Source organism: Erpetoichthys calabaricus, chromosome 10 (genome assembly GCF_900747795.2).
Source record: "Erpetoichthys calabaricus chromosome 10, fErpCal1.3, whole genome shotgun sequence".
NCBI classification, from domain to species: Eukaryota; Metazoa; Chordata; class Cladistia; order Polypteriformes; family Polypteridae; genus Erpetoichthys; species Erpetoichthys calabaricus.
Window position 1 is genome coordinate 108,185,487 of NC_041403.2, and position 25,102 is coordinate 108,210,588.

Below are 25,102 nucleotides of genomic sequence, written 5' to 3' on the forward strand. Positions count from 1 at the left end.
TGCTTCGCGAGGCTTCACCCCGCCCATCACTACTCACAAGTTACTGAATGAGAAATCAGCAGACTAGCATGACGGATGGGGCGTAATGGGTGTCCTTCCCCTCTCCTCCGGATTTTTCAAATGTTAATTTTTTCCCTGTGCTTAAAAATCATTAAAAAAGCGGCCTGATTATGCGGCGTATGGTACGCCGCGGGCTGGCTAGTAGTTATAATATTGCACAACCTGCGCCACTTTATAAAGCTCGTATTTACATATGATGACGATATCATTTTTAAGAGGAAATACAGCAAAATATGTTGATTATATTATACAGATAAAACTAACTTCATTTAAATAATCTATATTGTTAATAATTAAACATGTGAGGACACGGTGCCGCAGCACTAGATAGTTCACGGATTGTTCCTACCTCGTGCTGTATTCTTGCTGGTGCTGGCGCGTCACTGGAAGGATAGACGGATAGAATAATTAAACATGTACTATAAAGATATTTCAATGTTCCTTAAACGTTTTGAAGAATCGTCGTTCTAAGCTTACAGATGGCTTATCGTCGATTACAGAGCCGATTATGTGGCGATTGGGTATTTGGAGAAAGAAAAGTAAGGACAGGAATTGGAGGTTAGTACGTTTGAAAGAGACAGTACTGCGACAATAAATTATTTCATCGAAGGTCGCGCATGACGCAGCAAGCATCTTGCGTGAGACATGAACAATCACTGCGCCGTGTTCCCGTGTTTAATAACATGCTTTCATTCCTATCATCATGAAAAAGATATCACGTATACATTCTCAGTATTTTAATTATTCAGAGAGCTGTAATATTACGAATGTAATGGATTCTGTGTCCTGTCGGAGGAAGAGAAAGCCCAGAAGCACGTAGTGATTCACACACAGAGCACATAGAAGATCAAATACAAAACAAAGCATTTAACGTGCTACTTTAGTTACGATGGGATTTGAGAAACTACCAAATTAAACGATTTTAAGATGAAGTTTATGATGTTCTACTTTAATGACAAAATAAACTACGTGATTAAAGTGGAAATTTCGAGATTAAAGTTGACATTTCGAGCTTTTTCCCCCCACTGTGTGCCTATTTTTTTTCTCTGTACCCTAATAAGCTTTCATATGATACTCAGACGGTGGGCTACAACTCATCTTTTCAAAGCGACTTTGATATGTGACAACTTCTTTTTTATTTCGGGCACTGTGCGACTTTGTGAACTTGAGCTTTCGAGTTTCTCCGACACGCTATGTCACTCGATCAACGTCCTTTTGTTGATTATATCACTGTTTAAACCAATGAATAGTAAGTTTTTCCTTGCCTCCACTTGGTATTCACTGAAATTGTTCTATTTTCCCCATTGTCTTTTTACAGAATGCTGAGCTTAAGGGCCATTTATATTGATTTGCATATTCAAAGAGGTGTAATTCTGGGAGGAGTTGGGGTGGGGCAGGAGGCGCGTGCATGTGCGTTACTTTTCACGCTGATCGGGATTTATGTAGCGGAAGAACGTGGAAGTTGGCAAACGCACAGATTTATGCATCTGGATTTTTCTGTGTGTACGCAAATTCCCGCTTTTGTGCTTACGCCATGTTATAGTGCGAGTTCTATGCATAGCGTTATACATGAGGCCCCTGCTGTTAAGGAATCTTAGTACCTGTTACAATGTGGTATTTAATTGCCTTTAAAAAATGCAATATATTTCTATTAAAATGGCACTTCTCTAACTCTACAGAGATCATCTATAGTTACAAAAACTTACAATTACTTAATAAATAAAAAAAAAAAAAAAAAAATGTGCGTGTGTGCTACATAATGGAGTATGGCCGAGATGGACTGCTATAAATCTGAGCTTACCGAGATGTGGCTCTTCAGTTTGTATGCTTGGCAATAGCATACACAGCTGGTAGCCATCTTTGCAAGAGCACCAGAGGTCACAGTATAATTCCACTCATTTATAACATTAAGAGTTAATTGGAGGGCAGCAAGCCAGGAGGAAATGTGTCTCCTGGAAAGTGGAAATTATAATGAAGGTAGATGAATTACGCAACCAGCACAGAACTGAAGGCAGAACATTTTGGCCAGACTATATGATTCTGTATAATTAGGCAAAGCTCATAAGCCTACTGAAAACAGGTAAAAAGATCATGTTGATTTGTACAGGTAGATGCATCTGTTATTGAACTTGGTCAATGCAGGTTGGTATCATGGAATCAGACCATAGCTCAGCAGAAGCATCGTGGCAAGGAGGGAACAAACCCAGGATAAGGTACCAGTCCTTCTCACAGCACTCTCACTTCTATAGGACCAGTTTAGAAATGACAATTAACCTAATATACACATCTAGTATATTATAAAGTTGAAGGATTCAACATATTCCCATGCAAGATTATTTAAAATGTATCCTTCACATGATTAGAAGACAAAATGTAGAAAGAATGGGCAATGAGACAGTAAAACTGGCTGCTCAAAATTAATTTACCATATTTTCATGGCCTTTTGTCAAAATCTGGCTTTATCCACTGCTTACGTGCAGCTAACATATATGCATATTTTCCTTACCTTGCAGCAATCCCGTTAAAAATCTAGACAGTGTCAATGAGAGTAGAGGTACAGAGCTGATGTGAGCAATCATTGGGGTGAAAGCCGTCAAACAGCCCCAGGCAGTGGCAGACAGCAGCAGCACTTTCTCTCCACCTACCCTATAAAATAAATAAATAAATGCCAATGGTTTACTTACTTTAGGGCTTCCCCAAGCATCCAGATATATAAATATACAATAACAAAAAAAAAAAAAAAAAAAAAAAAAAACTTAAAATCTGGAAAAAAAACAAATGTTATTGGTAAATAAGTTTGCCTTTGGTTACTACTGGATGTCTAAGAGTATATAAATACAACAAAATATGTCAATGTGCCATTTTAATGTTGCATGTATAAATACTCTACTTGAATTTAAGCAGTCCCTAATAAAGTGTTTTGTACCTTTAAATTAGGAACCTGCTTATCCCATTATAGGGCTAGAGCTGTCAGATAGGAAATATACACAAGATAGGAACCAGCTCTGAATAGGGCACACTTACTCAGGCCAATTTAGATTTTAACTTGAACTTTTATTGTCAGGCAACATACAGTAGTTGCAAGAAACTTCTCTTGGAGTTACATCCATACATATAACAAGGTAAATACAATTAAACAATACACGACACCATCACAACATATTATAGTAATAGTGACACTCCAATTGACCTAATGTGTACACATTTGGCATGTGGGAGGAAACAAATGCAAATAATGGGAGAACACATCAACTTCACAGAGAGAGAGAGAAACAGAGGGAGAAGGATCACGTGATCAGGCTCAGGAGCTCCGAGACAGATTCTCCTTCTTTCGGCTGTTCCCTTTATGGGTTGCCACAGCAGATCATCTTCTTCCATATCTTTGTCCTCTGCATCTTGCTCTATTACACACACCCATCACCTGCATGTCCTCTCTCACCACATCCATAAACCTTCACATTAGGCCTTCCATTTTTCCCCCTTCTTCCCCTGCATATACTGTATATACCCAGCAACTCTCCTCTGCACATGTCCAAACCAATGCAATCTCGCCTCTCTGACTTTGTCTCCCAACTGTCCAACTTGAGCTGACCCTCTAATGTACTCATTTCTAATCCTATCCATCCTCGTCACACCCAATGCAAATCATAGCATCTTGAACTCTGCCACCTCCAGCTCTGTCTCCTGCTTTCTGGTCAGTGCCACCGTCTCCAACCCATATAACATAGCTGGTCTCACTACTGTCCTGTAGACCTTCCCATTCACTCTTGCTGTTACCGGTCTGTCACAAATTACTCCTGACACTCCTCTTCACCCATTCCACCCTGCCTGCACTCTCTTTTTCACCTCTCTTTCACAATCCCCATTACTCTGTACTGTTGATCCCAAGTATTTAAACTCATCACCTTCGCCAACTCTACTCCCTGCATCCTCACCATTCCACTGACCTCCCTCTCATTTACACACATGTATTCTGTCTTGTTCCCATTGACCTTCATTCCTCTCCAGGGTCTCCTCAACCTGCTCCCTACTATCGCTACAGATCGCAATGTCATCAGCAAACATCATAGTCCACAGGGAATCCTGTCTAATATCATCTGTCAACCTGTCCATCACCATTGCAAATAAGAAAGGGCTCAGAGCCGATCCCTGATGTAATCCCACCGCCAACTTGAATGCATCCGTCACTCCTACCGCAGACCTCACCACTGTCACACTTCCCTCGTACATATCCTGTACAACTCTTACGTACTTCTCTGCCACTCCCGATTTCCTCATACAATACCACAGCTCCTCTTGAGGCACCCTGTCATACGCTTTCTCCAGGTCCACAAAAACGCAATGCAACTCCTTCAGGCCTTCTCTAAACATCTCCATCAACATCCTCAGAGCAAACATTGCATCTGTGGTGCTCTTTCTTGGCATGAAACCATACTGCTGCTCACTAATCATCACCTCACTTCTTAACCTAGCTTCCACTACTCTTTCCCATAGCTTCATGCTGTGGCTCATCAATTTTATTCCCCTGTAGTTACTGAAGTCCTGCACATCCCCCTTTTTCTTAAATATCAGCACCAGTACACTTCTCCACTCCTCAGGCATCCTCTCACTTTCCAAGATTCCATTAAACAATCTTGTTAAAAACTCCACTGCCATCTCTCCTAAACACATCCATGCTTCCATAGGTATGTCATCTGGACCAACGGCCTTTCCATTTTTCATCCTCTTCATAGCTGTCCTTGCTTCCTCCTTGCTAATCCGTTGCACTTCCTGATTCACTATCTCCTCATCATTCAACCTCTTCTCTTTCTTCATTCATCAGCCTCTCAAAGTACTCTTTTATTCTGCTCAACACACTCTCCTTGCTTGTGAGTACATTTCCATCTTTATCACTCTAACCTGCTGCACATCTTTCCCAGCTCGGTCCCTTTGCCAATCGGTACAGATCCTTTTCTCCCTCCTTAATGTCCAACCTCTCATACAACTTATCATACGCCTTTTCTTTAGCCTTCGCCACCTCTCTCTTTACCTTGCGCCTTATCTCCTTGTACTCTTGTCTACTTTCTGCATCTCTCTGACTATCCCACTTCTTTGCCATCCTCTTCCTCTGTATACTCTCCTGTATTTCCTCATTCCACCACTAGGTTTCCTTTTCCTCCTTCTTGCTGTCACCCTTACTACATCTGCTGTAGTTTCCTAGCTGTCTGGTAGCTCTTCACTGACGCCCAGTGCCTGTCTCACCTCCTCCCTAAAATAAACCTTGCAGAATCTCCAAACAATGAAATTGCTTAATTTAGGCCAGGTAATACCTAAGAAGTAGCGCTGGGCATGCCGACATGAAGAAAAACACTAAATTTGTTCCAAACTTACTATCCATCCATCCATTTTCCAACCCGCTGAATCCGAACACAGGGTCACGGGGGTCTACTGGAGCCAATCCCATCCAACACAGGGCACAAGGCAGGAACCAATCCCGAGCAGGGTGCCGACCCACCGCAGGGCACACACAAACACACACACTAGGGCCAATTTAGAATCGCCAATCCACCTAACCTTAAAGTCTTTGGACTGTGGGAGGAAACTGGAGCGCCCGGAGGAAACCCACGCAGACACGGGGAGAACATGCAAACTCCACGCATGGAGGACCCGGGAAGTGAACCCAGGTCCCCAGGTCTCCCAACTGCAAGGCAGCAGCGCTACCCACTGCGCCACCCAAACTTACTACCATACCATAAATATATTAAAGTTAAGACTTTGTCATACGATGTTAATTAAAAACAAAAAAAAAACACACACTCTCACATCCCTCACAATGAAGAGTATTGCCCTGTGTCCTAGTAATAGTAATCCACATATTAGGGGTGGGCGGTATGACCAAAATTCTATATCACGGTATTTTTATGAATTATCCCAGTTTCACGGTATTCAACGGTATTTTTTTCCCCCATGCATGAGTGGATGTTAACCACATTTTCCACTGCAATTACTGGCTAAGAATAACCTATTCCACTGTCAAGAGTATTGTACAAAAAAAAAAAAAATTTTAATGTGCACACAAGTATTAATACAGTTTTGCATTGCCCCATAAAGTGATAGTTTTCAAGGGGGTGGCACTAATGGAGAAGGTATCACATTGCATGACAGATGCAGTCAAAATATAGAACCTTTTTATTGAACAAATTTTGCAAAAACAAACTATAATTTTGACAATATATTTTCAACCATACAAAGAGGCATTTAGACTTAGTAAAATATCCAGAAGTGCTTGTCAAAAATTGTATTGCACCGAATATGTCTTAGAAAAGGAATAAATAGTAAATATTTTTTGTAAACCAACTACACTTTGTTAATGTTAACAATCTCTGTCCACTGACACGTTAAAGTGACTTTTTAAACAACTTTATCATCATTAAACTGCATAATATTTAAACTAATAAATAATAACAATAAAATAAATAATAGTATTATTACTGATAGTTGCACTATTACTTCAAGCCCAGGTGCATTACACAGTATTCACCAAATTAAAATAAAATACAACAAGTGCAACTTGGTGATGACATCTTTACCAGCTGAACCATCATTTACGCAAACTGCATTAATATGGACATTGCTTCAAGCTAAGCTATACTGGGAAGAAAAAAACAAACTATATGTCGAGAACAAAGTCAACATTTCCACTTTATTCTCATAGTTTACTTCATAATTAAAGTAGAATGTCGTAAACTAAACTTCTTCCTAAAATCAATGTTTAATCAATTACTTAATTTACCCCGTCATAAATTAATGCAGCACATTAAATGCTTTGTGTTACGTTCCCCGACCCAGTGGTTAATCACTACGCTTCTTAAGCGATCACCATACAGAATCCATTCACTTCATGATATTCCTGCTTTCTGAAAATTTAGAATGCTAAGATAAATACTTGATATCATTTTCATGATGAAATGCATTAAAGAAGGTATTACACATGCACGGTAGTGAGGCGGTAGTGCTGCTCCCTCGCAGTAAGGGGTCCCCAGGTGTATGTTCAGTGTAGAGAACTTTATGGCAGGTGTGACGAGGCTCCAAAAAACTGGATGTATGAATAGCTATCGCACAGGTTTAACTTAAATATTGTGTAAATGTTGGGTTTGTGATCTGCTGGTCGGAGACACGAACACAGAATTCAATGCATGTTCTTCTGAGCAGGCTATCTTTATTGCATGCATGCTGTCTCAATCTGACGTAGGCTACCAAAACCCCAGTTCCTATCCTTCCTTTTTCTTTAACCACATAACCAATCACCACACGATAAACGTCTTTGTGAAATTAAAACTAGTTATAAACTTAGCCCACGGAGTGTTCAGAACTTTAAAAATATCTTCATAATACATGTTTAATTATGCCATCCATTCAGAGTTGCGCCCATCTCTGAACGAATCACTTAACACAAAGCATTTAATGTGCTATATAACTTATGACGGGGTTTGAGAAAATCTAGTAAATTAAATATTTATTTTATGATGAAGTTTAGTTTACAATGTTCTACTTTAATGACAAATTACGAGAATAAAGTCAAAAGAATATATTCTCGTCATAAGCGTCAAGATTAAAGTGGAAATGTCGAGAATAAAGTCAAAATGTCGTCACACTATTACACAGTACCCAGGTACATTACACTGTATTGAAAACAAATAAAACAAGTACAACTTGGCTTGCAGTATTATCCAGTAGTATAGAAACAGTATTTACACATCTGACCTTTTAAAACTAAAGCATCTCCAGGCGACAGATGTGACTGCTTTTTTTCGGCTCTCTGTCCATTTTCACCGCGCGGCATACCTATGCTACCGCCCACTATTTGGTGGTGTAGCAGTGAAAAAGAGCCCTAGTGCAACAAATCTGTGTTTAGCGGTGTAACAGTGAAAAAGGTCCCCACTTGAACAGTTTCCCGCTGCGCCATGTTCCGAACGTCGTTAAGGCAATTTAATCCGGTGTTGTGGTATAAGAAAAATCCATATCATAAAAAAAATAAAAAACGGTTTTCAGTATGAACCGGTATACCGCCCAGCACTACCACATATAACCGATTAAGACAATGCACATTTTAAGAAACTAGCCTTATGTGGCCTATGCATTTATATATGTTTAACAATCACCCCAGACCCTTTCTCACTTTTTTGTTCCTGTAGCACACATTCTGAAGTAGACTCAGCCAAAGGAATATCTATAGCTCAAGCAAACACAAGTCTACTTTCTTGTACCTGACTTGACTTTTTAACTGTTACTTATACTACCACAGGATTTGTAGTAAATCTTTTTAGTCGACAACGTTCCAGATTTAATTTCACAAGTAAACATGGCTGACAGAATGTCTTTCAAAGTATACATGTTCATCAAGTTAGGCCCAGTTCCAAATTATACAGTCTAAAACTTCAAAGGAACTACCATCTAAGAAATCACTAGCAATTCATAAAAAAAAGCTAACTGAATAATAATTATAATTCAGTCGTTAAAAGCAAACCACATTCCTGTTTCTCACCAGCATATGAATAAGCATTTGCTTCTCAGCTTTCAAAAGGCACATTTGGAAAGGTCCACAAGAAGCTTAAGGTATACTTGGGCACCTGGCCGAAACCCATTAGCATTTTAAGGGTTGATGAGCTGTAAAAAGGTTAAAGGAGTTAATTATTAAAACTAGTTTGGTTAAAGTTCCCTTGCAGTGGGACAAATGGGGGAAGGGGCTTTAAACAACTGACAACTTAATTGCTTCTGTGTGTTCTGATTCACAGTTGCAGTTTTAACTTACCAGAAAGACTAGAGGACTCCAGTGCCCTGTGGAACATCTGATAGTGCATCCGCACAGTTTTCTTCGTTCGCTTGCTTTACAGTGAGCCTCTCTAATGTTTATAATGGTAGATTAATTTGACAAGAAGTCACATTACCGTTTGGACATACCTATCACTGATATATCCTCCAAGGACCTGTGTCAAGCAATACCCCCAGAAGAAGCTGCCGAGAGCAATGCCAGACTCCTTTTTGCTCCACTTGAACTGATCCGCCATAGCAACTGCACATATTGGCATAGCCACTCGAGCACAGTAAAGAAGACATGTCCCTATCAGAAGCACCAATGTCCAGATCCGAGCAACTGGCCTGCAAGTGTGAGAAAAAAGGAATGCTTAAATAAATACACACAGTTATTATTGTAAATGACAAATGTGTAAAAAAAAAAAATATATATATATATATACACATACACACACACACACTATATACTGTATGTTCCAAAAAAGAGTGACTTGTTGCCTAATTTATGCATTCTTTTTTCACTTTGTAACAATTTAACAGAAGGAAATCAATCTGCGATTGTATATATTTTTTTTATTTAATTTTATTTTATTACACTTTATTAATCCCGAAGGAAATTACTTTAAGCAATAAAGACTACTTGCTACATGAAAGGTTTGGAATTTGACCCCTTCCATTCCCAATCACTACCCCATTATGGCCAGATGGTCAACTAGTAAATTGACAAGGAAACAAAACGAAAGGGGAACTCTTCTCGAGCCATTTGTGGCCAAATAATGCATTGTTTCTGACTAAAACCTTAAAGGGAACAGTGGAAATATGATTTCTTACTAACACTGTAGTGGCCATACACCACTTACCATTGTGGTATGTTCTGCCAATGAGATTGAGGAAGAGAAACAAAAAAAAAAGTGAAAAACGTGGAAAGAAAAGAAAAGGAAATTTCTGATTCCCTATTCTTAAGGTGTCAGTTGCGATTTAGTCTCTATGCAAATTTCTTCTACCCTAGGTATTCCATTATAATTTTAATATTGCATCCCACAAAACAAACAGAATAAAGGTGTTGAACAAAAAACTGTTCGTATATGTTCAACATCTCCACCCATTCCATCAAACCTATATACATACATACATATATACACACACACAGAGATATAAAGAGAGTTCTTATTATTAAACACATACAGTGATGTTTGTATAAGGAGTACTTATTTTAAGAACTTGATTTTTTAAATCTGGTCAATAATGTTATCTAAGGGTGGCCTTTCAAAATGCTTCCCATTAGTTGTTGTCAATCACTTGTGTCTTATTCAGTATGGCACATTGCATATTCCTGCTGACCTGGAACTTGATAACTGGGTTAAGAAATAAAGGCATGGACCATTTTAAGGTGAACACAAAATGCTTTTTAGAAAGGCAGAGTAAACGGTCCACTTAATTGAAAGCATGAAGTCAATTAAAATTGAACATCCTGTGATTTTCAAGGCACTGGAGGAAAAGCAGTCCATTTCAGCCAAGAGCCTTACACCAAGCAAATGACTGTTACAGTAATTCTGTTTTATATGGGGTGATAAGTGGGTAAGTCAGAATTAACACTACTGAACAGCATAAAATAAAACAAGTTCCTCTAGGTATTCTATAATAAGATAACATTGTAATGAACACACTAGTGGTAAGTGGTCAACTCTTCAACCATTGTCATAAACAAGAATGTCAATTTAGGCTTGGTGTGAAAGTTCATTTAATTTGTATTTTAAAAAGTAAAGTGAGTTTGTACACCAGAAAAGGTGCATCCCTTTATTTACAATCCTTCTGAACTCAAGTTTTGAGTTGCAGGGGCCTACAGCCAATCTCAGGAGGGAGGCAGTGCTAGTTAATCCAAGAGCACATGGCCAAATCAAAGTCACCTAGTAACTTTACACAGGCGCACACACATCATTACGATGTAGTCGGGAAGCAGGCGAAAAATAACCCAGACAGACAATGCGTGGGTGTGGCGGAAACCATAAAACGAAATGCTAACTTAAAAAAAAAAAGATTTATATTAACGTGTTGGAGAATGTATTCCTTTGATTCCAAGTACATCCTACACTTTTTAACACCATATACTACATATCACTTACTCCACTCGACAGGACTCGCTGTTCCACATAAGATGAGTTAATCGTGAACCCCGCGACTGACTGGCATCCCGTCCAGGACAGCAACCGGCGCCTGCTTGGCTAGACTGTGCCTCAGAAACACTTTTTTGATGAAAGTCAAAATTAACGTCTATACATGATTATTTTATACCAGATGACATTGCGCAGTCTGGCGTTCATCTTCAAATACATACGTTTGACTTTTACTTATCTTCGCCAGTTTTTCTTTTGAAAAGTCTTCCAGCATAAACCTACGAGAAGCCCTAACCTTAACTCAACTAAGAGATTTCGTGCCCCAATCGGAGGTCGGAGATTTAGCTCCGTTGTACGGTTTGTTTACCATGGCAAGCGTGATTATATTGTAAGGGTTGTACTTGGCTGTAAGTACTCTTCTTAAAACTTGCTGTCTCTGTTAAAGGTTCTCTTTTAACCATCTCCCTGTCATTCCTTTTTCCGACGACCTCTTTAAATTAATTTTATTTCAATATTTTAAGCGTTGTAAGGGTGCCTAACCTATGAATGCTTCCTTAACTGTACAGTATATGTGCAAGTGTTTTTATCCTGGAAAGTAGTCCGATGAATATTTTAAAAGTTACTTTTACTTTTAAAATGCGAAGACTAATAAAATACAGGTTGTGAAAAATGTGGAGATTTGCCGTCAGTTATTGCTTTCCGAAAATGAACTGTACGGCAGGTTAAATATATTATTATTAAGAGTACTGTAGTGCGTTTCCGTCCACATTGTTCTGAGGAAGATGAAACCTTTGCACATTTTCTTGAATTCGCATGATCGTACACCGCAACCCTGTTTACGAAATGTCTAAAAATAAAACGTGGGTAGGGAGACTTATACACGTTTGCATAGATCTAAAACTGCACTCCTGCGATACAGATATACCGGTAGCACTAATACAGAGGAAGCGCATCGATTCTGATAGGTGTCCAATACAATTTACCATGTAACTAAACCTTCTTTAAAATAACTCCAAGGCAGCCCAGAATTAACCCATCCACAACTAAGAACTTTCTCCGCTCGTGGCTAATACGAACGGTCTATGTTCTTCCTATCTGCTCAAAACCAAGTTGCGTTTCACCCGGTATTCCATTCAAACTTTAGCGGGGGTCATAGATGTCTAACAAAGTAAGCAGCCCACTCACCTGGACCAAAATGGATCACCAGTTTCGCCCGTCTTGTTTTGCGGTCCCACTTCACTCAAGACCAGTAGCGAAGCGTCCTCCACTAATTCCAAATTGGAGTGCTTAATGTGTTTCTGCAGAATGGCCATTCAACGACCCAAACGAGTTCCTCGAGTCTTTTATTTTTTTTTCTTGGATTTTATTCTGTCGTAACTCCTGCAGTTTAGCAGTGCTTTCTAGTCGCCGTAAATGCTCTTTTCAATTGGCATGTTTAGCAGATAAAGCGACTCGCACCCTTCCCACAGCCGCTCCCTGCAACTGAAGGAAGTAAAGAGTGGCGCGCGTCACAAAGCAGTTCACTTTTGGCCATTTTAAAGTGGGCAGATTTCTCAATCCACGTGTCGTTCGTAGTGCCACGCAACTCTTCCTGCTTGCCTGTCGAGCGCATCAGGAAGTGCAGCCGCAAGCTCGGCCTCTTCGCTGCGAACGTCAAGGTCTAAAAACACTTTAAAATCGATTCTTTCTTGCTTGCTTAGCTTAGAGAATGGCGCGAAACCCCTTTCAAAAATCCAATTTTGTTCCCTTATTTATACGTCATCTTCAATGCCAAAACGATAAAAAATTTCCTCAAGCCAAATACAGCACAGCCCAACCCACCTCCTCTTAGTCCGCTGTCGTATGATAAAATTTAATTGCTTGGTTTTGTAACGGATAAAGCAGCTGCTTCTTAACGCCAGTGTCCGTCCCTGGCGCTGTCTATGTGGAGTTTGCACGGTCTCCCCGTGTGTCGTGGGTGTTCATCGGGATACTCAAGTCGTGGGTTTATTGGGCACGCACTGTACTGTATATAGGACTGTGCCCTGATGCTCAGGCGTTTAGGGTCTCACTGCAAATGCTGACTGGATAGACGTAGCCCCTACTATCATGAACTGGACAAATAGAAATTGGATGGATGTTTAAACAGCATTTATTCTAGGAGTCTGGCATTCTAACACCATACACCTGGTTGTTACTGTATAGAGCAATTATAAAATTAGCCAAACTAATGTGGTCTAGCAATTAAGGCACTGGAAAAATGAAGCCACTTGGCCCACAATATTCAAACCTCACCTCTCTCTGACTTCATGACACTAAGAAAATCAATTTACCTGCCATTTTGCACCACTGCCACCTGACTAGGGCACTGTGCAGTCACCTGCGATGCAATGCCAGGAGACCGTCTGCGTCAAATCCTCTGGGACAAAGCCTGGAAACAATGAGGAATGACTGAAGAATATTTATGTTACGTTGAATGCCCAGTGTTTTTTTTTTTTGTTTATTACTTTTTTCTTTTTTAGAATACGATATTATACAGACATGGACACATTTGTTGTTAACCTTACACTTCATTGAAAAAGTGTCATATGCATCCTGAAAAGTGATTAAATGAAAAGCAATTATCCCACGAATACCTGCAAGCCTTTGAAATGTCTTTGAGTAAAGCAAAGCAAGGGAAATATTGGAAAAAATATTGCTTATTCTACAAAGATATTCTAAAATTCCCTGGATATATTTGTTGATACCTCTAGAAAAGATCCTAAATAACTGGATTAGAGTGATTTTTTTTTCAGTTTGCTTTAATTAGTATCACATGAGTCTCCAATTGTTCATCAGTAATTTAGCCTATTTAAACAGAGAAAAGTAGTCACTCTGTTGTTTGGTATCTTCGTGTGTCCCACACTGAACATGGCCCACAAAAAAAGCAAAGGAGAGAATTGTCTGAGGAGATCAGAAAGAAAATGATAGGACAAGCATGCTAAGGCAGAGGCCGTAAGACCATTTCCAAGCAGCTTGATGGACCTGTGAAAACAGTTGCAAATGTCATTAAGAGGTCTAAGGGTCCATGGGACTGCAGCCAGCCTCTATGGATACAGTCACAAGAGGGAAATCAACCCTAGAATGGGAAGAAGGATAGTGAGAATAGTAGACAAAAATCCAAGGACATCTTCCAAAGAGATACAAGCTGAACTCCAAGGTCAGCGTCCAATAGTGTCTGACTGCAAAGAATAGCTGTTGAAAGAAAAAACTAAATAGACAGACTGGAATTTGCTAAAATTTATATTAACAAGCTACAGTGCTTCTGGGAGAATGTCCTTTGGACTGATGAGGAAAAACTGGACTTTTTTGACAAGTCAACAGCTCTATGTCCACAGATGAAAAAATGAAGCTTTCATCAAACCTACTGTGAAACCTGGAGGAGGCTCAGTTATGTTTTGGGCCTGCTGTGTTTCGTCTGGTATGAGGTGCCTTGAACCTGTGCAGGAACAATAAAATCTCAAGATTATCAAGACATTCTGGAGTGAAATATATTGCCCAGTGACAGAAAGCTCTGTCTCAGGCACAGGTCATGGATCCTCCCACAGGATAAAGACCCAAAAGCACACAAGAATGGCTAAGAATAAAATATTGGACTATTCTGAAGTGTCCTTCTATGAGCCCTGATTTGAATCCTATGGAACATCTATGAAAAGAACTGAAACGTGCAGTCTGGAGAAGGCACCCTTCAAACATGACACAGCTAGAGCAGTTTTCTCAGGAAGAGGGGGCCAGACTACCTGATGACAAGTTCAGGGGGCTCACTGAGATCTACAGGAATCACTTGCTTGTGGGGATTGCCTCTAAACATTGTGCAACAAAATATAAGGGTTAAGGGTCCCACCATTTTTGTCTATGCCATTTTCTTTTGTATTACTAGGGGGCTCCACCCCCTGCTTGCTTCACTCGCCGACCCGTGGTGTTTGGTTTACCGGATATACAATACAATTTATTTTTTGTATAGCCCAAAATCACACAAGAAGTGCCGCAATGGGCTTTAACAGGCCCTGCCTCTTGACAGCCCCCCAGCCTTGACCCTCTAAGAAGACCAGAAAAAACGGAATGGAAGAAACCTTGGGAAAGACAGTACAAAGAGAGACCGCTTTCCAGGTAGGTTGGGTGTGCAGTGGGTGTCCAAAAGAAGGGGGTCAATACAATACAGTACAATACATAGAACAGAATAAATCCTCAATACAGTATAAAAATAAACATTCTAGAAGTACAGAGTAGAATTTCACATTAGATGATATCACATAATATGGATTTGTTTTAAGTCCTGGAGACCTCATTCATCAAGCTGCTGCCCCCATTTTGCCATTCCACATCTGAAATAGCGCTATTCTTATGAAAGGACCCCACATTCCCACGTCCCCATTCATCAGGGATGACTTTACCTTAGGCAGGCAATCTACAATTTAAAGAGATTGTTATTTTCTTGTGAATTGTTACATATGCATTATTTTCACTAGTACTTTAAAACCTTTTGTAAAAACAATACTTGTTTCTTTATTTCCTGCCCCTCGCGTGGTTGCATCTCTTTCTTCCCAGACGTATAATACTGCTCGTGTTGTGAAGGGTGTTGCGGCTGAACGTACGCTAAGGATATGCCTTTGGATCATTTGCTGTCTTTTTGCTGCTTGCTAGCTGCCTTTTCTGCCTGTCGCATGTCATTCTTTTAAGAGCTCGAAGCACATGATGCTTGCCTGCCAAAAGCAATCCAACAACTGCTAGCTTAGAGGTCTGTTGACTTGTTTTAAATGATGGCTCACTGCCATATCGTAAAAGCAATACCTGTCTTTTATTTATGGCCCCGGGCGTGTTTGAATTCTTTCTTGCAGGATGTATAACACTGCTAGCGTTCGATTGGGGTAGCTGCTGTTGCGCTGCCCTTTCAATCTTTTTAAAGCCTGTACAGCCGCAGTCCTTTTTGCTACGGCCCTGGGACAATCTCTTGGCACCAAGTCTCATGTTTATGGTCCCCCCGTGGCAAGTCTCCTTGGTCTCGCGGGTCTTTAGAATGTCTTTCGAGATTATCATGTATCGTAGCCTTGCATTTGCTTTCCATTCCAGGATTTTCTTTTATATATAGAGAGATTATGTGAAATATTCGTTTGAATCAAAACTCTAAAGCAAAGTCTGTTTTTTATGAAATAAACTATGATGGGTGCAAATTACTTTTGTCAGTTTCAAGTTATTTCAGAGAAAATTGTGGGTCCTTCTTTTATTGTGTTTGGGTACCAACAAATTTTTCTACATTTAACGAAATATTAGGACTCTGCTTTTCTACTAATATCTATTTTTTGTAAGCTCATATGGATTTAGCTTTGTATTACTTATTATTCTTGCCTAATTTAACTTGTCTTTCTTTTCTTGTAACTATTTCTTTGACATCTTGTAAAGCACTTTGAGCTACATACTGTGTATGAAAATTTGCTATAGAAATAAATGTTGTTGTTATTGTAAACAGGAGTCCTGCATCTCTGTAACTGGGAGGCATCATGGAATGGGGTTCAGTCCACATGCTCAATGCTGGCATTTAATAACTTTATTTTCCAGAGGTTAATGCCGCTGCTGCACAGCTTATGAAGCACTTATAAAATCATCTTTAATTCACATAGGTTTAGAAGATCAATACAGTTAATTAAGCAAATTAACAAACAAATGATACACATCCCCAAAGCCACATTTCCAAAGTTTCTATAATACAGTCATAGTCGGTATAACACTGTGCACCAAGGTGCTGTATAGAGTAGATGAGAATTCAACAAGGTTCAATCTAACAAACTCATGAGTAGAACATATTGGAAATTTGGCAAAAATTAGAAATAAGAAGGTGGTAGTGCCAGATGCGAGTAGGAGCTTGGAAAAGACACAATATCAACAGTGGAGTACAATGTACTTTGAAAACAGAAAGAGCCTGAAAAACTAGTCCACTTAAACACGGAAGTTTGTTTAAGAAAGCTGATACAGGATTAGCAACGTTACGTTAGCAGAAAACAATGAGTTGAGTCTTAGTGGTGTGTCATTGTCGAGCATAAATAAAGAGTTTTGACGTAAAACCAGGTAAAACAAAGAGAAAAATGACGTTATGGTGGATTAAGAACCGTGATGCTTCAGACTTCTTTATCTTTGTTACGTTTCTTTAAGTTACTAAACTACTAAATGACTGTATGACATTCCTATGTATGTTACGTTTACAAACAGACACTCTATCTGATCTTATTTTTTACATTGGTAATTATACCAAGGCAGCAGGGATGTTCCAATTACAGCAACAGGATGTAGCTCAAAGGTCTTTACAAAATGTCCAAAGAAAAAGTGACAAGAAAAAAAATCTAAATTAGTTAAGAATAATAATGAATAAATAAAAAATAAATCAATGCAGGCTTACATAAAATAAATACTGTACTGTATATAATTAGTTGAAAGGTAGAGTCCTTTAATTGTATCTCTTTTAAGTCTCTAAAGAGGGGTTTGATGATAAGGCATTATAACATGGAGTGTAGGGGAGAGGCATTCCTAAACACAGGAAGGAGAAAATATTCTTAGTATTTTTAAAGTTAATTCTAAAGAACACCGGTAATATAATGATGCTGGAACTGCTGAGATGTGCTCAGATTTTCTTTTTCTGGTTAAAATTCTTGCTTTTGAATTCTGAACTAATTGTAACCAATTGATGTCTTTCTTAGGTAGTCCAGTTAGGAGTGTATTATAGTAATGTAGTCAGCCAAAAATAAAAGGGAGAATTAATTTCCCAGCATTTGCAGTGTTTATAAAAGGCTTAATATTTGCGATGGAAAAATGCAGTCCTAGTAATAGAATTAAAGTTTAGGTCAGATTTCATGATTAGGTTTATTCCCTAGTTCCATTTTTGCCAACCACTAAGATTTCTGTTTCTGTTCTGTTCTGTTTTTTCAAGCGTCAGTAAATTACTACTTACCTATCCAGAAATACTTGTAAGATATTTGATCAGAGGGCCCAGAGCTCCAGGGTCTTTAGGTACTAGAGTTAAGTAAAGCTGTGTGTCATCTGTGTAACTGTGGTAGTTCACCTTGTGTTTTGTGCTAATCTGGCCTAATGGTAGCATGTAGATTGAAAAAAGCAGCAAGCCCAGAAAAGATCCTTGTGGTACACCATTCAGAATATTAAGATTACTGAAATTACTTGAGATACAGATCCAACAGTTCTTTGTCAGACAAAAGAATAAATATCAGGGAACAGTACAAAAAGGGAATAAGGCAGAACCTTCTGTTATTATTCTGCTATTATTAATTATTTGGCTGATGCCTTTATCCAAGGTGACTTAAAACATTTGAGATACCATTAGTTATATTTATTTTTCAATTTTTTTTTTGGAGCAAAGACAGCTGAAGTGACAGTGGTGGGAATTGGACCCACAACCTCAGGGTCTGATGTCCAAAGTCCAAATCCTCAACCACTATACCACATCTATTAATCTATTCTATGTATCAGTGTAAAGCCTTGCATTTAATCTTAGGCAAACAAATACATGAATTCACTATTAACATGACTAAGAGCGGCTCTTACAAAAGTCGTCACGATCCTGATGGGCTGATGGGGATGACATTAAGTAAGAGGTTTATCTTGTGGATAAACCAAGAAGTGATATACAGTGCCTATAAAAATGATTCACCCCTTGGACATTTTCACTCTTTATTATCCATACAACATTGAATCATAATTAATTTGGCTTTTTTTATCAAATTAGAGAAAGATAGTTAAATTTCAAACTGAATGCAGATTTCTGAAAAGTGTTCTAAATTAAATACAGCTATAAAACACAAAATAATGTATCAAATAAGCATTTGCCTCATTCAAGTCAGTATTTAGTAGATGTACGTTTGGTAGCCATGACAGTATTGAGTCTGAGTGGACAAGTCAGTTTCTCACTCTCTCTCTCTCTCACACACACTTTCTCACTCTCTCTCTCTCTCACTCTCACTCTCTCTCATTCTCTCTTAGATTTGCACATCTGGACATTGATTTTTTTTCTCTGTTTTTCTTTGCAGAACTAATCAAACTCTGTCACTTTACATGAGATTGTGAGTGAAGAACTTTTTCCAAGGCCAGGCACAAATTCCTTATTGGATTGAAATATGGCCACTCCAGTACATTAACATTGTTGTTTTGAGACCATTCCTGTGTAGCTTTGGCTTTTTGCTTGGGGTCATTGGCTTTGTGGAAATGAAATCTTCTCTCAAGGCACAGATTTCTTGCATATTGTACTGTATCACGTTTTTCCTCTGTGATTTTTGTGTATTTTACCACATTCATTTTACTCTCTACCCTCACAAGCCTTCCAGGACCTGCTGCTAAGAGCCATCCCCACTCCATGATGTTGTCATCTACCGTACATCACGGTGGGAATGGCGTGTTTTTGAAAATGTTCAGTGATTAGCTTATGCCAAGCATGGTGTTTAGTCTGATGCCCAAAAAACTCAATATTGATTTCATTAAACCATAGATCTTTCTTCTAGCTGACTTCAGAGTCTCCCGTGTGCCTTCTAGCAAACTCTAGCTGAGATGTCATGTGCATTTTTTCTCTTTGACATTCTCCCATAAAGCTGCAACTGGTGAAGCACCAGGGCAATAACTGTTGTTACAGTCTCTAACGTCTTATTTCTGTAGTATGTAATTCCATCAGAGTTCTCAAAGGTCATTTGAAGGCCTCCCTCACTTGTCTTTGTCTTGCCCTAGCACTCATTTTTTATAGACATCCATCTCCAGGCAGATTTACAGCTGTACCATACTCTTTCCATTGACTTCACTGGATTTTCAATGACTTGGATACTTTCTTGTCCCCATCCCCTGACTGTGCTTTTCAATCGCGTTTTCACAGAGCTGATGTGAGTGTTCTTTTGTCTTCACTGTGTAGGGTAGGCCACCCTATTGAATCACCACTAGTTGGACGTTCCAGATAAGCTTCATTTATACTACAATCAATTGAAACCGTTTAACTAAAGAGGGGTGATCTCCACTGAACTAATTATGAGACGTCTAAAACCAACTGGCTGCATAAGTGATGATTTAGTTGAGCATATTAAAGGGGGAAAATACTTATGCAATCAATTGTTTTGTGTTTTATATTTGTAATTAATTTAGACCACTTTGCGGGAATCTGTTTTCACGTTGACATTAAACAGTATTTTTATGCTGATTAGTGTCACAAAAGACAAATCAAATCCATAATGTTGTATTATATTAAAATGTGTTAATTTCCTGAGGGGTGAATACACTTTATAGGCACTGTAAACTAACTTTTAACACAGATATGCCATAGAACAATGCACTCACACACCTTGTCAAACCCAACCCTGTAATGAAAGGAGTTTTTCCACCAAGGATTCCAATCTTCTAACCTTTTTTTTTTTGCATTTGATTTGCAAAAGCTATAAATATTCTCATTCAAGGACTTGGAGGCATCAGGCTGATTTAAAATTCAGATTTTATATCATATTGTCTGGACAAAACAACAAAGCAATGGATAGCAGTAAAGCCTCACAGCTCAAGAGTCCAAAATCCAGAGTTTAATTCTTCCCCTGGTTACTGTATGGAGTATTGGGATTCAGTTTGTGCCCTGTTACTTTTTTGAAGTGTCAAGTTTGAAATCCTGGCTGGTTATTACATTAAATTTCCTGTGTGTTGCTAGTTTCCTCCTGCACCTCAAACTTAACTGACGACTGTATGTAGGCCTGATACATGTGTAAGAGTGCTCTGTAGTGGATTGGCACCCCATCCAGTGCTGCCAGGAAATGCCGTGTTGCCCTGTGAGACTATAATGCAATAGGCTATGACTAAATGTTATTTTTCTATGAATGTGTATAAAAAATGAAAAATAAAAATTTGATATGAAAATTATATTTAACATATGCCTTAACAATTTCATTTTTTGTAAATTACGGCTCAATCACAACATAAACTCTGTGACAAAAATAGTCGCCTCCAAAATCAGTGGTCCAACTGGCATGAAAATCAGGATACAGATGATACATTACAAAGATTATTTCAAAGCCAGTGTAAAAAAATTACATATCTGTTGGTCCAAGATGGGGCTACGGAGAAGTTGTCTTTAGTAGGGAATAAAGTGTCAGGTTTGGCACATCCAACAAAGCATTCCTCCTCCAAGGAAGCAATGATCCATAATAACTGGGGAGAAGACAGTAGTCAGCAGCACAGGTTTGCGTGGATGCTTCAATAGCAAAGGGGTGCAAGGGTAGAACCAACAATGGAAGACTGTTGGAAGGTCATACTCACATGTTACCATGCACCACTGTTTTGAAAAGTGACACAAAACAGACAGGGCTTTCTACAAAAGTTTGTGAGATGATGATCATAATGCCCATACTTTATTTTCAGTAGGTCAAACTGTCCCCAGCAAGCAGTAGAGATTATCATCTGTAATCAGTGATGGTACTCCACACTATGATACCAGTTTCTGTTGTGCTTTGTTGTTCTAGAATAATGTCTCGACTATTTTCATTAGTAAGTGTGACTAATAATGACAATCAATCAATGGCAGATATCACCTTGAATACATGCACACGAACTTTTAAAGGCTGAAACAGGATAAAGACAGCTTCCTTAATTGTGTCAGACTAGCTGATCAGGTTTTCCATTCTTGTGTAACAAGGATATTTAAATTTCCACTGAAAGATATGGCTGTGTTACTGTTTAACCAGTGCTTACGGAGAGTATCCTGTTTGAAGCACAGCATCTCCTTTCAGCTCTTAAACTGGCTTCACTATACCTGCAGATTGCCTAGTAACCACGGCTGTATACTTTGTTATCTATGCTTATAAAAGACATGGAAATAAACACATTCCAGGTGTGACTTGCCTTGCTATATGATTGGTTGTACAGTAAAAGAACATATTCATGCCATATTCTACATAATTAATGTATTGTCTTGTGCAGTCAAATGTATTTTTAGCTAACAAGAATTATCACAATGAAGAAGCTGCCAATAATGAATGGGTGAAGACATGTAACATTTACTCGTACATTTGAAAAAATAAGTACACCCCATGAAATGTTTTGTTTTTTTTTAACAAATGTGGACATATCAAGATTTAATTTTCATTTAAATAGTATCTATAGTTAAAGGTGATATAACAAACACTGTGCTACACTTACATTTTGGAGTCCATTGCATAAATTAAACAAACATACAATAAAGGAACATTTTGCATTTGGAAAAATTAAGTACATCCCTACATTTTTAAGAAGTTCAGATACCTAAAATTAGAGTTAGACGCAAATGATTAGAACATCAGAGAGAGAGAGGATCTTGGAGAAACCCATCTTATTAAATCTAAGACATTTAGTTTGCTCTTTTTTTGTTAAAGTGTGTGTTGTTGCTCTTTTTTGTTAAAGTGTGTGTTACCTCCATGCCTAGAACGAAGGAACTGTCTCAGGCCTTCAGAAAGAAGGTTATAGATGCCTATGGGTCAGGTAAGGGATTTAAAAAGATCCTGAAGAATTGAAATCAATGAATACACTCTGTGGAAGATCATCTTCAAGTGTAAAAGATTTCAGACAACTGCCAACTTGTCCAAGCCAGGCCACCCTAATAAATTCTTAAAGGTAAGATGCCAAAAGAAGTCTCATCATTTCATCACAGGACCTTCATGCAGCTGTTTCCACTTTTGATGTCAAAGTGCAAGAGGCAGCACAAATTAGATCAACATGGGAGGTGTGCCAGGATTAAACATTTGAGTCCAGAAAGCATATGAGGGCAAGATTAATCTTTGCCCGTGAACATGTAGACAAAAAACAGAACTTCTAGAACAGGGGTGGTGAACTCCAGGCCTGGAGTGCCGCAGTGGCTGCATGTTTTCATTCTAACCCTTTTCCTAATCAGTGACCAGTTTTCACTGCTAATTAACTTTTTCGCCAATTCACTTTAATAGCCCTGTTAGAAGAGTTCGGCCCTCTGAATTGATTCCTTTCTTCATTAAATGACAGCCAAGCAGAAATGAGATGTGAAACGAGCCAACAGATGACCAGCAAAACTGGGGCTTCAAACTCCAACCAATTTCACTCCAATCACCTTCTTAATGAGAAGCCAATTCTTGATGTTAATTAAACCTGTTATTTAATTCCATGGCTTGTTGCTGCTCTCATTCTGCCACAGCACACATTTCGAAAACTGTTGTTTTTCTGTTCTTTCTAAGAGCACCATCAAAATGTTTTGGTGACCTGAGAGATCAGCCTTATCAAGACCATCACCTCTTTTTAATTTCAGATATTGTATAATGGGCATAGGGGAGCTGGTCATGTGGTGGCCTGTTTTGTGTCTCATTATTGTTTGGCTGCTAATTAAAGAGAAAGAAACAACTATGGGGCCTGAGTCAAGTTAATTAAAAGAAGTAATCAGCAGCAAAAACTGGTCACTAATTAAGAAGATGATAAGAATGAAAACTTGCAGCCACTGCGGCACTTGAGGCTTGGAGTTTGCCACCCTTGTTCTAGATTCGAAGAATGTGTTTTGTACAAACGAAACATAGATTGAGATATTTGGCTACAGTAACAGAAGGCAACATTTGATTACAAGAATCTGATACAAACTGTGAAGTATGAAGGGGGAAATGTTATGGTTTGGGGCTGCATTAGGACCTGGAAAGCTCACTTTCATTCAATTCACTATGGATTCTTCTTTGTAGCAGAGGGTTCTTGAGGATAAATTGAGAACATCTGTCAGAAAATTGAAGCTCATACAAAAGTGGGCTTTGTAACATGATAATGACCCCAAACATGTCAATAAATTCACCAGGTAATTACTAAGAAGAATGAGGTTGGGGGTTCTGGAATGGCCAAGTCAAGGCCTATATCTGAATTCCACTGAGATGCTGTAGTGGGGATTTGAAATGGTCCATGCACCCAAGACACCTTTCAAACATTGCACAGATGAAAGAATTCTGCCTGGAGGTGTTGGAAGAACTTTCTCCCAGTCGCTGTCAGAGACTGGTTGGCAAAGGAAATGTCTACTTGAAATTGTCTCTGCCAAAGCAAGCAATGCCAGCTGTTAAAGCCAAGGGTGCACTTACTTTTTCCACCGACAGAAATATCATATGTGTTGTGGCCGGGTGCAGGAATGACAGGTCGCACAACAGTTAAAACTGCAATCGTCCCGCTTAAGAAACAGAAAAGTTCCAACAAAAAAGGAAAGCCACTTGACGTTAAAGTTCCAGCCCTTTGGCAAAATGTAAAGAAAACCGATTTGGCTCTCAGCCTCAGAATTATGGGTCAATCACAGGAGCTCCGTCTGGCAGGTTGCTCTGGTCACACAAGACACCTCCTTCTGGGCAGCTAGGCTTATTATTGTTGATGAACTGGAAGGGGGGAGGTTAACAGACCTCACTGGGCAGTTTCTTGGTGCTGTGGGGAGAGAAGGAGAAGAGAATGTTAGCATATTACATACATTATTACATACCTTGATCAAGCCCATAGGGCTTATTTGTTAAATAAATTATTGCAAAATCAAATTTTCATTGTTTTATTTTCCAATTACATCACATTTATCTAAATATACTGTTTAAATTAAGATCAATCCCTGGTATCCCCATACTGTATATGTTGAGAAAGAAAAAAAAACATTTCATAGGGTGTACTAGCTTTTTCACAAGTGCATGTAGAAATGTTTTTAACCATTTCACAGTTTTCACATTTTGCAGCCCAGTGACCAGAAACAAAAACACATTAAATCAGATTCTGTTTACCTTTAATACACAAAACCCAAATAGATTCATGAAAGTTTTAGAACCCAATTAAAATATAGAAAATGTGGTGTGTTAAATAATAACACAATCTGTTAAATAGAATTAGTATAGCCAGCTACTGGCTGGTTTGCACCCCTACACCCCAGCCTGTGTCCAGCATGGAGAAATCACCTCTACGATTAGCCCAGGTTAATTTTTAGAGATGAACTGTGGAAAGCTAGTTCCAGTACTACTTCAAGGCCACAATGGCGATTAAATAACAACAACAATAAAAAAAAAAAAAACTAATTACAACACATGTGGTCATTTTACATTTCGCCTGAATTAAATAATCATTTGGGATGCTATCCACTTCAGGCTATGCCTAGAAAACTCCAC

General features: G+C 38.8%; 1 protein-coding gene across 2 annotated transcripts in view; it reads right to left on the minus strand.

Annotated features, from left to right (window-relative positions):
* The window catches only part of LOC114659305 (solute carrier family 17 member 9-like), a 55,751-nt gene extending 43,142 nt beyond the window's left edge, over positions 1–12,609 (minus strand). Inside the window, exons 1-3 of one of the 2 annotated variants that reach the window (XM_028811723.2) lie at positions 12,153–12,609; positions 9,001–9,198; positions 2,567–2,706 (exon numbers count right to left, since the gene is read on the minus strand). In XM_028811723.2, coding sequence (XP_028667556.1) covers positions 2,567–2,706; positions 9,001–9,198; positions 12,153–12,280 — 466 coding nt within the window. In that variant the 5' untranslated portion in view covers positions 12,281–12,609. The remainder of the gene's footprint in view (positions 1–2,566; positions 2,707–9,000; positions 9,199–12,152) is intronic. The other variant, XM_028811722.2, reaches the window with a different exon arrangement.
* Between the last annotated feature and the right edge of the window lie 12,493 nt (positions 12,610–25,102).